Raw genomic sequence first — 15,463 nt, 5'->3', positions numbered from 1 at the left:
TTAGGAGCTAAAATGTATTATATTGGAGAATGCAAACCATGCAAGCTATATAGGCAGCTCAGGACAACAGGGTGTATCAATCAATCAATCTAATCATGACCACATTTACACCTACATGGACTTAGGATATCCAAAAGGAAAAAAACAACCCCAGAAACATGAAATACATTCAAAAGGGACCAGAAAACGTATGTAATAAGCTCAGTAAAGTTGAATGCGAGTGTGTGTGTCTGTGTGCATATAAGTGTAAGTGTGTGCATGCAGCCGGTATGTGTTCTGCATGAATGTGGCCTCTGTGTGTTTGTAAAGTTACCTGTCCAACAATGGGCTTGTTGCAGGCCCCACACACTCCCTTGGCCACAGTCTGGACGCCCAGTTTATGGAGGTCTGACTGGAGGCTGCCCAACATGTTGTCCAGCTTGTTAGCCTGTTTGGGGGGAGCCGTGGGTGAGCTCTTCCCCTGGGCCATGATCTGTGGACGGGGTCACACACAGAAAGACATCTCAGAGAAAGAAACAGATGCACAGAAACACACAGACAACCACACACGCAAACAGTAAGACACATGAACACAACACAGTTGCCCAAATAGAGCTCCCTTCCCAATTCATATTCTGTTCAATGTTCATGTTCTGTTCAATTTATCACAGAAAACCTAATTAATACATAGAAGAGTCTCTCTTCACCACACTATCCTGATTACATCTGCCCCTATGAAGTAATTTCCCTTCGGTGTAAAATTATGTTTTTTTAATTGAATTGAATGTGTGTCTCCATAGACACAGCAGTAACTCCTGGGGTTTACGTGACATACAACAGAAATCAGTCTTTTTAATGACTGAAATGGAAAATTCCACTGGCATTGCATTCCAGACTAGAATGAACATGTAAGATTCATCACATAATGCCTTCATAACATAGAGTACTGCAGTCCTACCCTGAAATACTTCAATCTGACTTCCGTGTTCAAGAGTTACTCTGCTTATCGGCTACCTAAAGAGCTCATTGATAGTGTGAGACTGAATGTGTGCTGTTGATGGGAAGCAAGGCGGGAGGTAACTACACTTCTCCAATGGTGTGGTCATTGGAAATGTCTGACCCAGTCTCATTCCACAGAGGGAAAAAAAATAGTCAGACTTCACTCGAACGAAAGGCAACCCTCGGTAAACAATAGACCTTTGTAAAATCAAATACCAATTTTGCTTCTGGCCTTGTTTGTTAAAGGGGAACAGGGATGGAACGAATTGGGACTGACTGGAAAATATATCAAGAGACGTAGTGGTATATCAGTATCTTAACAGAAGACTACGCAGTCACCTAATTCACGAGTCAAGTTATTTCAACTTGTTCATATCTGTTAGGGCTTGAATAAAAAGGCTTGTTAAGTTAAACAGTCAAAAGTCAGGTTTGCAATGCCTATGGTGGAACACCATTGAGGGAAGTCATCTGGGAGGTGGGAACTGGGCTGTCATGCACCAGATTAGGGTTAGGTTCCCTGGGTGGAGGGGTGGGCTCTCTGTGGGTCAGCGTCCAGGGAGGGGTGAGCTGACACTCCACAGGTTTGGGGGGGGGGGGGGGGGGGGGGGGTGCTCCCTGGGAGGGGTGAGGAGGCAGGGCAAAGGGGTCTGCTTGTCAGGGGGTGGATTTTTGGGCACCAGATGGGACAGCGGAGGGGGGGGATGACTTTGACGGACAGGCGAGTCAGGAGGAATGATGATCTGGGTGTGGACAGAGAGAGAGCGACGTCAAAGATGAGTCAAATTAAACCACAGGAAATAGAAAGCCTCAGGTGGTGCAAAGGAAACATGAATTCTCAACATGTTGTTACAGAAGAATATGGTTGAGAAACTGTTCGCTAGTCATAGTCCATATGTGTGGTATAGAAAAGTTACTTGGTAAAGTTACTCTAAAAGTACAGCACTAACCAAGAAACAAGCTACTGGAAGGTGCTGTATTGTTCTGCAGGTCCAAATGTGGCCCAGTGAGATGACTTATCACTGGCTCCAGCCACCTCTCTGTACCTTGTCCACCACCGACGAGGTCCCGTCCTCCTGCGCGCGCTGGGTGACGATGACCCCCCTCAGTGAGCGAGTCGTCTGACTTCTGCTTGCGTCGGTGCTCAATGGGGTGTTCGATTCCCAGCTTCCCCTGCAGCTCTGTGATGAGGCGGACCTGGAACTGCTCTTGGTGAAGATGACAGGACCCAGTTTACGCCTCAACAACTGCCCGTCTCGGTACATGGGGTGCACATTGGGCATCTCTTTTGTGCGGCGGATAATCAACTTGAGCTACAGAGTTGGGTAAAAGGAGGTTAGGGTGGTGGGGGGGCTGGGTGTGGCTTCCCCATACCAGGCACGAAAAAACACCAGGAAGCACAGTCCTTCAAGCAAAGCCCCTTTGCACAAACAGGCTGATCGTGAAAGTCAAAGGGCACTCCATTCGACTCAATTCCACTCTTTTTCAAGGCAGTCCATTTCACAGGCGGACGTAAAATGCAAGCTGCAAAACCGATGGTCTTTGACTCGGCAGTAATATCACTGTAGAGAAGCAGCAAGTCACGCTAATGTCCATAAAAGTAGCTCCTGAAACATGGCTCCAAAGGCCCATATAAACCTGCTCTATACCACCTGCATGTTTTAGGTTTGTCCCACCTCCATCCAAACATGTGCACAGATAATGTGTTTGTGTGTGTACAAGGGAAACAAGAGGATCAAGTACCTAACCCTGGGTGACACCAGTAGTGAGACCACAGGGTGCAGATACAGACCTTCACATCACCTGGAAGAAGCGGTACTAGGTCCTCTCTTATACTCCATTTACACCAAATCTGTTTGTGTACATGTATTGTGATTCATTACCCCAAATAAGATTGAGTTCTGGATTGAATTCTCGCACAATGACTCAAATCAAGGAAAGAGGCAAGTCTTCAGAAAATCACTTGAGGTCATCTAACAGCACATTCTCTGCTAAATGGCATATATTATATACTAGGACAGATACACTACATGACCAAAAATATGTGGACACCTGCTTGACAAATATCTAATTTCAAAATAATGGGCATAAATATGGAGTAGGTCCCCCATTTGCTGCTATAACAGCCTCCATTCTTCTGGGAAGGCTTTACACTAGATATTGGAACATTGCTGCGGGGACTTGCTTCCATTCAGCCTCAAGAGCATTAGTGAGGTCGGCCACTGATGTGGGCGATTAAACCATTTCTGTATGGACTGTGCACGGGGAAATTGTCATGTTGAAACAGGAAAGGGCCTTCCCCAAACTGTTGCCACAAAGTTGGAAGCACAGAATTGTCTAGAATATCATTGTATGCTGTTGCGTTAAGATTTCCCTTCACTGGAACTAAGGGGCCTAACCAAACCATGAAACAGCCCCATACCATTACTCCTCCACCAAACTTTACAGTTGGCAATATGCATTCGGGCAGGTAGCGTTTTTCTAGCATCTGCCAAACCCAGATTCGTCCGTTGGACTGCCAGATGGTGAAGCGTGATTCATCACTCCAGAGAACTAATTTCCACTGTGCCAAGCGTCTAGCTGACGCTTGGCATTGCACATGGTGATCTCAGGCTTGTGTGCGGCTGCTCAGCCATGGAAACCCATTTCATAAAGCTCCCAACGAACAGTTATTGTGCTGACGTTTCAAACTGCCTCTGGAAGCAACTCGGTAGTGAGTGTCGCAACCGAGGACAGATGATTTTTACGTGTTACACGCTTCAGTGGTTCCATTCTGTGAGCTTGTGTGGCTACCACTTCGCGGCTGAGCCATTGTTGCTTCTAGACGTTTCCACTTCACAATAACAGCCCTTACAGTTGACCGGGGCAGGTCTAGCAGGGCAGAAATCTGACGAACTGATGACAATGCCACGTTGAAAGTCACTGAGCTCTTCAGTAAGGCCATTCTACTGCCAATGCTTGTCTATGGAGATTGCATGGCTGGGTGCTCAATGTTATACACCTGCCAGCAATGGTTGTGGCTGAAATAGCCGAATCCACTAATTGAAGGGGTGTCCACATACCCGTCTATATATAGTGTATAATCCAGCATATTTACACAGGAGGTGGCAAACTACACACAGCTGTGCGGTGAAGGTTTGCGTCAACCTTGATTGTTAAAGTGACAAGCTCAAGCAAATCCCCACAAAGCTATGCACACAGTCATGAATGCAAGTTGAGACATGCAATATAGCCGTAAACAACGCAGAGTGGAGATTTCAACATGGACCATGGTAGGCAGTGAACCCTCTTGACTTTCACGCTGACTTCTATCATTGAGCAGTTCACAAGTCAACATTCTCCGCTTTACTTGCATCACTTCAGGTAAAGCAAGAAGATACAACTTTGACCAGATGCCATATATATATATATATACACATAAATAAATCTATATTATGTTCTTATATGTCCTCCAGTGGAGGCTGGTGGGGTGAGCTATAGGAGGACGAGCTCATTGTAATGGCTGGAATGGAATAAATACAACCGAGTCATATACAACACTTCTTTGTATTCCATTCCAGCCACTACAATGAGCCCATCCTCCTATAACTCCTCCCACCAGCCTCTGTCCTCCTGTTGCGTTCACGTGAGCTGCTCTCCCAAAATAAGAGCCCATTTCAATCACTTCAATTTGAAAACAGCACAGTGACATACTGTTACAGAGCTAGATGGAACTTGAATGATTGTGGAACAAGCCTGATCATGGCTTTCCCCATTCTATTTCACTTCACTTATCAGTCTGGCTAAATCCAATAGACGGGCGTTTTGAATAAGCCAGAAAATGAATGGACCAATCAGCATCCTCTCAGAAACAGTGGGTGGGTTTAGGACAAAAGCCCACGTGGTCAAATACTGTGCTTTGAATAAGGCCGTCCTCTGATTGATCGGTCCAAATAGCAGTTTTTTTTCTCATTTTGAATAATGCCCCCCATTACAGACTCAAAACATTTTCAATTATGAGAAATCCCATACTGATAAGTGAATTGAAAAAGAATAGCCAACGTAGCAATCAGCCCGATTCCACAAGGCTAGAATGAGCAATCATCTGATAAAAAAAGCCCTCTGAGAGCGTCGTACTTGGCTCGACACGGACAGCATCTCCACGGCCGAAGGCTGGTTCAGGGAACGTTGACGGGGTCAAACAGATGTCTATCCAGCTGGCCTCGGCAAGGGGAGTTATCATCCCCTCCCGCCCGTCCAGAGGCATGTGTCCAGGGTAAATCCCTTCCTCCCAAGTTCTTTCCTCGTTCCTGTCATGGCATAAAGCTCCTCTTTGTCCTGATGGGTCTCCTTGGCATGCTCCACTTCGCCCTCTGGCAGAGTCAACTCTTAGGACAGCAATCTGTCGAGGGCATCCTCCAGCAAGGGCTTCTGACATGGCCACATTATCCCCAAGTCAGTACATGCAGTAGGGTGCTCTGGTGGCTGAGCAGCAGGTGTGTCTGACTGGTTCTCCTTCGGTGGCGAAGAAGGCGCAATGGGGGCTAAGGGAGGAAGGGTGTTCGTTTTAGGACCGGGGCGTCTTGGCAACAGCTACAGGACCGGGCGTCTTTGCAACAGTTAAGGTAAGGGCGCTCTCAAGCGGCTAGACATTCTTTACCATTCTGCCATCGGATTTGCCAACAATGCTCCTTATAGAACACATCACTGTACTCTATACTCCTCTGTATACCCGTCGCAAGACCCACTGGTTAATGCTTATTTATAAAACCCTCTTAGGCCTCACTCCCCCCATCAGAGATATCTACTGCAGCCCTCATCCTCCACATACAACACCCATTCTGCCAATCACATTCTGTTAAAAGTTCCCCAAAGCACACACATCCCTGGGTCACTCCTCTTTTCAGTCCGCTGCAACAAGTTTCAACAAATACTCAAACTAGACCGTTTTATCTAAATCTCTTCATTCAAAGACTCAATCATGGACACTCTTACTGACAGTTGTGGCTGCTTTGCGTGATGTATTGTTGTCTCCACCTTCTTGCCCGTTGTTTGTGCACAATAATGTTTGTACCATGTTTTGTGCTGCTACCATGTTGTGTTGCGTTGCTGCCTTGCTACGTGGTTGTCTTAGGTCTCTCTATGTAGTGTTGTGTGTTTTGTCCTATATTTATATTTTATTTATTTGTTTTATTTTTAATCCAACGGAGGCTGAAGCAGCTGAGAGGGGAGAGGCAGAGCAGGCATCTTCATCTATGTGGAGTTCTAAAGGAACAGGGTTACAGGAGGGGAATGTGTCACTGAGGGGCTCCAGCTGCAGATCCACAGGCTCAGTTGGGTATCTGGTTAAAACTACTGGGGCAGCAGACTCTCTATGGAGGGCGGTTCTGATCCTTGACTGAGCAGGGGAGGTTCCATATCGACAGACAATTGAGAACCAGACTGGAGACAGAAGACAGTAATAATAGGAGACAGGGAGGGGAAACAATTGAAAATGGTTTGAAAAGAGGTAGACATGGAAAGACATGCATCATGTCAAGTCAATCATGACCATTTCTTTAAAGCCTTGTGAAAAGTAGCATAATATATCATAGTGATGAATATAACAATAATTCACATTCCTCACAGTAGCTATGTTTCCATCCAAATTGGGGACATGTTTTCATGAAAATATTCAAAAGTCTGCATATTTTCCCACCAGTCGTGTTTCCACCAAACTGACTTGTTGTGGATAAAAAGCCGTGTGTGATGACGTAGTGCAAAAAAAAAAAAAAAAAGGTACCTTTGCGCTTAAGATTTCATATACCAAATAAAAATCTAAAGTTCAAATGCATTTCCATCACATTTTCAACTCTGATAGGTTAGGTCACAAAAACTGTTTCGTTAAATAGCACATGTGCCCACTCTGGTTATTATAGATAAGAGCGCAATTTTTAGTTGTCAAATGGCAGTAAAGGCTCAATCATGTCACCAAAAGAAGACCCTCAATATTTATTATAAAGGAGCTTCAAGCTTATTTGTGCACTTTTCACCACCCTGTGAATTCATAACTCATGAGTAGCAATAAACTGCATGATTTCCTGACTCATAGTGAGAGGACTACATGAATATCATCACGTGACTCCAAATGTACAGTGCATTCAGAAAGTATTCAGGCCTCGACTTTAACCACATTTTGTTAAGTTACAGCCTTATTATAAAATGTATTAAAATGTTTTTCCTCAGTCTACACACAATAACCCATAATGACAAAGTGAAAACAGGTTTAGACATTTTTACAAATGTATTAAAAATAAAACACCTTATTTACATAAATACTGAGACCCTTTGCTATGAGACTCAAAGTTAAGCTCAGGTGCATCCTGTTTCCATTGATCGTCCTTGTGAAGTTTCTACGACTTGATTGGAGTCGACCTGTGGTAAATTAAATTGATTGGACATGAGGAAAGGCACACAGTTGCCAGTGCATGTCAGAGCAAAAACAAAGCCATGAGGTCAAAGGAATTGTCCGTAGAGCACCAAGACAGGATTGTGTCGAAGCACAGATCTGGTGAAGGGTACCGATAAATGTCTGCAGCATTGAAAGTCACTAAAAACACAGTGGCCTCCATCATTCTTAACTGGAAGTAGTTTGGAACCACCAAGAGACTCTTCCTAGAGCTGGTCGCCTGTCCAAACTGAGCAATCGGAAGAGAAAGGCCTTGGTCAGGGAGGTCACCAAGAACCCAATGGTCAGCGCTCCAGAGATCCTCTGTGTAGATGGGAGAACCTTCCAGAAGGACAACCATCTCTGCAGCATTCCACCATTCAGGCCTTTATGGTAGAGTGACCAGACGGAAGCCACTCCTCAGTAAAAGGCACATGACAGCCCCTTGGAGTTTGCCAAACAACACCTAAAGGAATCTAACCATGAGAAACAAGATTCTCTGGTCTGATGAAAGCAAGATTGAACTCTTTGGCCTGAATGCCAAGCGTCACGTCTGGAGGAAACCTGGCACCATCCCTATGGTGAAGCATGGTGGTGGCAGCGTCATCCTGTGGGGATGTTTTTCAGCAGCAGGGACTGGGACACTAGTCAGGATCGAGGGAAAGATGATCTGAGAAAAGTACAGAGAAATCCTTGATGAAGTCCTAAGTGCTCTGGAGCAGGTTCTCAGACTGGGGCGAAGGTTGACCTTCCAACAGGACAACGACCCTAAGCACACAACCAAGACAACGCAGAAGTGGCTTCAGGACAAGTCTCTGAATGTCCTTGAGAGGCCCAGCCAGAGCCCAGACTTGAACCCGATCGAACATCTCTGGAGAGACCTGAAAATAGATGTGCAGCGATGCTCCCCATCCAACCCGAAAGAGCTTGAGAGGATCTGCAGAGAAGAATGGGAGAAACTCCCCAAATACAGTTGTGCCAACCTTGTAGCATCATACCCAAGACTTGAGGCTATAATCCCTGCCAAAGGTGCTTCAACAAAGTACCTAGTAAAGAGTCTGAATAGTTATATAAAACGTTATAGTTTTAAATGCATTAAATGCATTGTCATTATGGGGTAATGTGTAGATTAAATAGTTTTTTTCCCTCATCAATCTACTATAAAATAAGGCTGTAATGTAACAGAATGTGGAAAAGTCAAGGGGTCTGAATACTTTCCAAATGTACTACTTTGACAGAATAGCATCATATATGCGCATAAAAGGTGTTTCGCATAATACATTTTACAGACACAAAAAGATTCCACTTCGTCAAGCAAGCGTATTTTGTTTTGTCGACATTTGGAAAGTTTACAGACAAATGAGCAGTTTCCATCAGGCCTGTCATTTAAAAAAAAATCCTTTACTCGCATAAAAAGTAAATGAAACCTGGTTAGAGTAAATAACTTGTTGTATTGTGGGATTGATAAGGCAAATGGTAGTAAATGTCCGACTCAATGTACATTACATTCTAGACCACAGGATTCTACCTGTGTGAAGAACCCACACATCAACGCCAAAAATAAATCTTCAACCTACCTTTTTAAAGCAACACATTCACCTCAGAGTTGACATTCCACCACCTGGTTTCTAATCGATATACACTGCTCCAAAAAATAAAGGGAACACTTAAACAACACAATGTAACTCCAAGTCAATCACACTTCTGTGAAATCAAACTGTCCACTTAGGAAGCAACACTGATTGACAATAAATTTCACATGCTGTTGTGCAAATGGAATAGACAAAAGGTGGAAATTATAGGCAATTAGCAAGACACCCCCAAAAAAGGAGTGATTCTGCAGGTGGTGACCACAGACCACTTCTCAGTTCCTATGCTTCCTGGCTGATGTTTTGGTCACTTTGAATGCTGGCGGTGCTATCACTCTAGTGCAGGGGTGTCAAACTCATTCCACGGAGGGCCTAGTGTCTGCAGGTTTTTGTTTTTTCCTTTCAATAAAGCCCTAGACAACCAGGTGTGGAGAGTTCCTAACTAATTAGTGATGTTAATTCATCAATCAAGTATAAGGGAGGAGCGAAAACCCGCAGACACTCGGCCCCCCGTGGAATGAGGTTGACACCTGTGCTCTAGTGGTAGCATGAGACGGAGTCTACAACCCACACAAGTGGCTCAGGTAGTGCAGCTCATCCTGGATGGCACATCAATGCGAGCTGTGGCAAGAAGGTTTGCTGTGTCTGTCAGCGTAGTGTCCAGAGCATGGAGGAGCTACCAGGAGACAGGCCAGTACATCAGGAGACGTGGAGGAGGCCGTAGGAGGTCAACAACCCAGCAGCAGGACCGCTACCTCCGCCTTTGTGCAAGAAGGAGCAGAAGGAGCACTGCCAGAGCCCTGCAAAATGACCTCCAGCAGGCCACAAATGTGCACGTGTCTGCTCAAACGGTCAGAAACAGACTCTATGAGGGTGGTATGAGGGCCCGACGTCCACAGGTGGGGGTTGTGCTTACAGCCCAACACCGTGCAGGACGTTTGGCATTTGCCAGAGAACACCAAGTTTGGCAAATTCGCCACTGGCGCCCTGTGCTCTTCACAGATGAAAGCAGGTTCACACTGAGCACATGTGACAGACGTGACAGTCTGGAGACGCCGTGGAGAACGTTCTGCTGCCTGCAACATCCTCCAGCATGACCGGTTTGGCGGTGGGTCAGTCATGGTGTGGGGTGGCATTTCTTTGGGGGGCCGCACAGCCCTCCATGGGCTCGCCAGAGGTAGCCTGACTGCCAATAGTTACCGAGATGAGATCCTCAGACCCCTTGTGAGACCATATGCTGGTGCGGTTGGCCCTGGGTTCCTCCTAATGCAAGACAATGCTAGACCTCATGTGGCTGGAGTGTGTCAGCAGTTGCTGCAAGATTAAGGCATTGATGCTATGGACTGGCCCGCCCGTTCCCCAGACCTGAATCCAATTGAGCACATCTGGGACATCATGTCTCGCTCCATCCACCAACACCACGTTGCACCACAGACTGTCCAGGAGTTGGCAGATGCTTTAGTCCAGGTCTGGGAGGAGATCCCTCAGGAGACCATCCGCCACCTCATCAGAAGCATGCCCAGGCGTTGTAGGGAGGTATTACAGGCACGTGGAGGCCACACACACACTACTGAGCCTCATTTTGACTTGTTTTAAGGACATTACATCAAAGTTGGATCAGCCTGTAGTGTGGTTTTCCACTTTAATTTTGAGTGTGACTCCAAATCCAGACCTCCATGGGTTGATAAATTTGATTTCCATTGATAATTTGTGTGATTTTGTTGTCAGCACATTCAACTATGCAAAGAAAAAAGTATTTAATAAGAATATTTCATTCATTCATATCTAGGATGTGTTATTTTAGTGTTCCCTTTATTTTTTTGAGCAGTGTATTTATTTGAATTCACATTTCACCTCAACTTACTTCACCCAATCTGTACCTGCATAGTGCTCTTTATCATCTATCACCCCACCCACCCCCATCATCCATCCACCCTAGATATTTTGTGTGTATGTATTGATATGTAGGCTGTGTGCTGTTTGAAAATGTATGTAGTTCTCTCCTTGAGCTGTTATTGTCTATTGATGTTCTGTATTATGTAATGTTTAATGTTATCCCCAGGAAGAGTAGCACTCACCGGTCTCCTTCTCATTCACCCACCCTCGTAAAAATCTTTCTGTAAAAAAACTTACGTTGCTCTGGACTTTGAAGTCGGACAGCGAGGCCATGAGCTCGTCAAGCTCCCGCGTGGCGGAGGAGGCTGAGATTCTGGCCTGCAGCTGGGAAGGTGTCTCCTCCTCCCCCAACTTCTCTACAACCAATGGGGTGGGGCTAGAGATCACAAACATTAGGTCATAATGGTGAGCGTTAAATGACCAAAGGCAAACATGAACACACAGGACATAGCACAATCTGAGTAAGATTAAACTGTCTTCAGGAACTTGAGGTGCAGTGCCATTGCTTTGCAGTCAATTGTCCCCCAATTTATGGGAATAGTAACATTTTGGACCAGCCCTATTCCTTACATGGGAGAGGGCACAGAACTTTCTTGCTCGTCAAGGAGGCTCTTGGCGCTGGGGCGCACGTATTCGATGACTGGTGGCCTAGTGGCCACGCTGCGTTTTGGCTTCTCCATGGTGGGGCGAGGCAACTTGCCTGCCCCAGAAACCCCGTTCGCCTGCACATAATGGGTGGTGCTGCTGGAAGGGAGGGGCGGAGCGGACTCTTCTGCAACACAGGAGGAGAAAAATATATATTTACATATTGGCAAGTTTCAGCGGGTGAATGAGAAGGAGACTGGTGAGTGCTACTCTTTTATGTACCAAATAGGGTTTTCTACGTGTGGGCCCTGGTCAAAAGCAGTGCACTATATAGGGAATAGGGTGTCATTTGGGATGCACACATTATGGTGTAGCGTACCCTCAGTGGGGAAAGATGGTGTGTTGTGCTGCACAGCGTTGAGCTCCAGAAGCAGCCGGTCCAGCTCCGACAGGTTGCAGCCCAGGGAGGAGCTCATGGCAGCCTCCGTACTCTTCTGCTTGTTGGGGAAGCTGCAGGAACCAACAGACATCTGATGTTCATTTTGTCATGTGTCGCTACATGAAGTGTATTGTTTATTATGATCATTATTACCTGTAGACGTGGTCCTCTTCGCTTTGGGGTAAGGGGGGGCTACTGCTGTCCCTGGACCACAAGCTTTTCTGTGCAGGGCTGTAGGACTAAGAAAGGACAGGTACATATTTAGAAGTGTTCTAGGTAAAGTGGTAATTGGGTGAGAGGGTGTCATGTGGGCACAGGCTTTTGCTCAGTCTTCAAGATTTTATTAGTTGAATCAGATCGGTTACCAACTTGCGCAAAAGCCTGAACCCACACCAGCCTAGTGTGTGTGTGTATGTATGTATGTATGTATGTATGTATGTATGTATGTATGTATGTATGTATGTATGTATGTATGTATGTATGTATGTATGTATGTATGTATGTATGTACCTACCTGTTTGCACAAGGGGGTGGAATCTAGGGGGTCAAGCAAGGTTCCATTCAGGGCCTCAGCAGAGGGAGGTGGTGGTACAGGGGGAGGGGCCTGTCCTCCCGTGGGGAAAGAGTAGGGTGTCTCGTCCGGCAGAAACACTGGCCGCTTGGAGATGTGGGAGGTCGTCGACTCCAAGTCCGCCAGCAATGCATCTAGGAACATAAGAGTAAGACCCTTTTAATATTATTTCCTATCCTGGTAGACTCATGTATCCGGCCTTATAAATCAAAAGCAAAGTTTTCAAAAGTTGACCTGGTGTAAACAGAAAATCCCTGACAAGATTGACAACACCAAACATTGGGAAATCACCTTGGCTTATGTTGGTTCCACTTTTCTGGGCTCCGTTATTTACTTAAGAAATAAGGAATACTCAAAATGTGCACTTATTAATCATAACAATTTTAATCAAAATACAGCTGTAGACAGAAGTCAAAGCTCAAACATACAACTGATGTCTCTCCTGAGTTGTGCCCCAAACAAAAGAAAGACAGGATCTTATATACCCCACACCTTCTGGTGTGATATCCTATGTCCAAACCTGCATGTGCAGATAAAATAACAAGTTATTCTTAACACAAGGTTTCTGAGAACCTGTCTCAATGGCATGCAAATCTGCCCTTGATTCAGAGAAAAACAGAAGCCGTCTCTCTGCGTCTCACTATCACCCTCAGTCCCTTTTCTCAACGACGACGGGGGGCTGTGGGTTTTGGCAGAGAGCTAGACACAGACAGAGGCCTCAATATTCAGCTATACAGTGAGAATAAGTACAATGGCACGTAAGCAAATTAATAACATAAAGCAATGGTGGGAGTCTTTAGAAGACCCCCAAAATCAACTTTAACCCTACACTTATTTGATTGCATCTCTCAAGGAGAAGTTACATTTGAAAAAAGTAGGTTATTCCTAGACCTCTCATCAATCAATAACGGACGACAAGCCCGCCACTAGTCTACTGTAGTTTCAAATGAATTTGTTGTGCAGGTTTATTTTATATTGTCATGGTATGACCTGTGATCCTGCCATCATCATCATCATCATCCTCCTCCTAGTCATCAATAAGTACACTTGACAGCTTGATGATCTGGCACCTTCCCAACGTGTCCAAACACAGCCAGATGTGAGCAACATTTAGACATCTTAGGAGGAGCAGCAGGGTAGTTATTCCACTTCACTGAATCATCTGCACTGTTACCACACCTTTGGTTACTCATTTACCCTGCTGCTCACAAAGTTTCACTGTTAATAGATGTGAAGTAGACAGCAGCGAGAAATAAGCTTTGGTAACATTTTACCGTAAAAATTGTACTTTATAAACTATTTATATACACTATTAGTAAACGGTTTCTACATTTTCCTAAATAGAAATCCTTAAAATCCCTTTAAGTAGGTCGTCTACCACAGCTTTCTCTGGTCAGGTTGTAATCCCCTCACTGCCAACCAATTGTTGCTTTCCACCTTGATAGACATGGTCAATCTAGATCATGTTCATCCCATTAGAAACACCCAACCACAATTTCCCACTATAAAATGCAGTCATTCTATCCGGGTAAAGAAAATGGCTAGCCAGTTAGCCACCCAGTTGGTGGGCAAGAAGAGAATGAGCAAGGTGACATTATCCACACTAATTCTGTATGAACCACCATAACGTTACACACCCATGTTCCTTATACTGAGATTACTTCTCTTAAGCAGTTGCCTCTGATTTCACAAGTGTGTGAAACTGACCATCTTCTGCACTACGAATACGTTCCCTACTCTACTCTCCACTGGACTTTACTTCAGTCATCAACAATAAACAGAACAAACAAGCCCAAACCATAAATGAACAACATATGTATGCACCTACACTTCAAGAAGTTAAACAATACAAGGTCACACTAAACATAACTGATGACAAAAGGTGAGAAATAAAAAGGAAACCACAAGAGAAACATTAGTGGAAACAACATATCCGAGGCGATAAAGAAGAAGACTAACACATACACACCCAGGGAGGACGAAGAGATGAATGCAAAAGGAGAGAGCAACCCAAACCCACTGTCTGACAGGCAGGAACTGCCACCCTTAACACCAGAGACTGATAATGAGAGAGAGGGGAGGGAGGAAAGGGCAGAGAGGAGGAGTCACTTTGTGGCAGCGGGAGGATTAGGTTCACCCCTAGCTATGCCAATTTGGAGTTTCAGCCTTCTTGGCTCTCTGAAGGCTGAGGTAAGAGTCTGTTCACACTCACACGACTGCTGCAAATAACGGTTTACAAACTAGGCAATTAGAGCCAACTCGACGGCGCATTACTAGAAAGCCTGAGAAAAACATTAAAAAGTTGTGGCAGTGATGGAAGGAAAGTTGTGAAAGAGGGAGGGAGAGAATGGGTAGAAAAGAATGATATGGTCTCTGAGTACCATGCCTACAGAGGGAGTGGTGTGAGTGGTAATTAAATTAACCCTTCCTTCACACGGGCTGCTGTTCTGTCGGTCTCAAGGTTCATTTCAAGTGTGCTTGAGTTCAGTGACCAGGTCATTTAACATCATAACACACTCCCTCATCGGTATAAGTGGCTGAGATGGAGAGTATCCCATGGCCCAAGGAATCATGGAGGCCAAAGACAGACAATGGTGACAGCTGGGCTGAGCACTGGATCCACTTTGGCTAGAGTTGGCGTTAGCATCATTAGCATGCTGGATGATGACAGGGTTACCAAAGCAGAGTAGTTTCCTGACTGACTCCGAGACACTGTAAACATCTCAGTGGATTTGATTCTGGACACAGCAGAGCCGGGTGTTTATTCTCCTACAGCCAGATACTCCCTTTAAGGGGAAATATATAGCCTAACAACCAACCAACTGCCCAAAGGGTGAGGGAAAGTAAAAAACCGCAGCATCCAAAAAGTCAGCCATCATTCTGGGCAACAGAAATGCTCAAAGATCCATTTACGTTTGATTTCCAGCGGAAGGAGTTTCAACAAGGTTTTTGCGGGGAAGGTTATGTACTAGTACACCTACAAGCAAATACGTAGAATAGAG

At 45.2% G+C, this 15,463-nt stretch overlaps 1 protein-coding gene across 1 annotated transcript in view; it reads right to left on the bottom strand.

Moving 5' to 3' along the window:
• LOC129815324 (paxillin-like) overlaps positions 1-15,463 on the bottom strand; it is a 51,028-nt gene that overhangs the window by 2,146 nt on the left and 33,419 nt on the right. The window contains exons 2-7 of the mRNA XM_055869031.1: positions 12,405-12,595; positions 12,044-12,129; positions 11,831-11,961; positions 11,437-11,638; positions 11,104-11,242; positions 314-472 (exon numbers count right to left, since the gene is read on the bottom strand). Coding sequence (XP_055725006.1) covers positions 314-472; positions 11,104-11,242; positions 11,437-11,638; positions 11,831-11,961; positions 12,044-12,129; positions 12,405-12,595 — 908 coding nt within the window. The remainder of the gene's footprint in view (positions 1-313; positions 473-11,103; positions 11,243-11,436; positions 11,639-11,830; positions 11,962-12,043; positions 12,130-12,404; positions 12,596-15,463) is intronic.

This window comes from Salvelinus fontinalis, chromosome 18, assembly GCF_029448725.1.
Source record: "Salvelinus fontinalis isolate EN_2023a chromosome 18, ASM2944872v1, whole genome shotgun sequence".
NCBI classification, from domain to species: domain Eukaryota; kingdom Metazoa; phylum Chordata; class Actinopteri; order Salmoniformes; family Salmonidae; genus Salvelinus; species Salvelinus fontinalis.
This window is presented reverse-complemented; position numbering and strand designations above follow the sequence as displayed.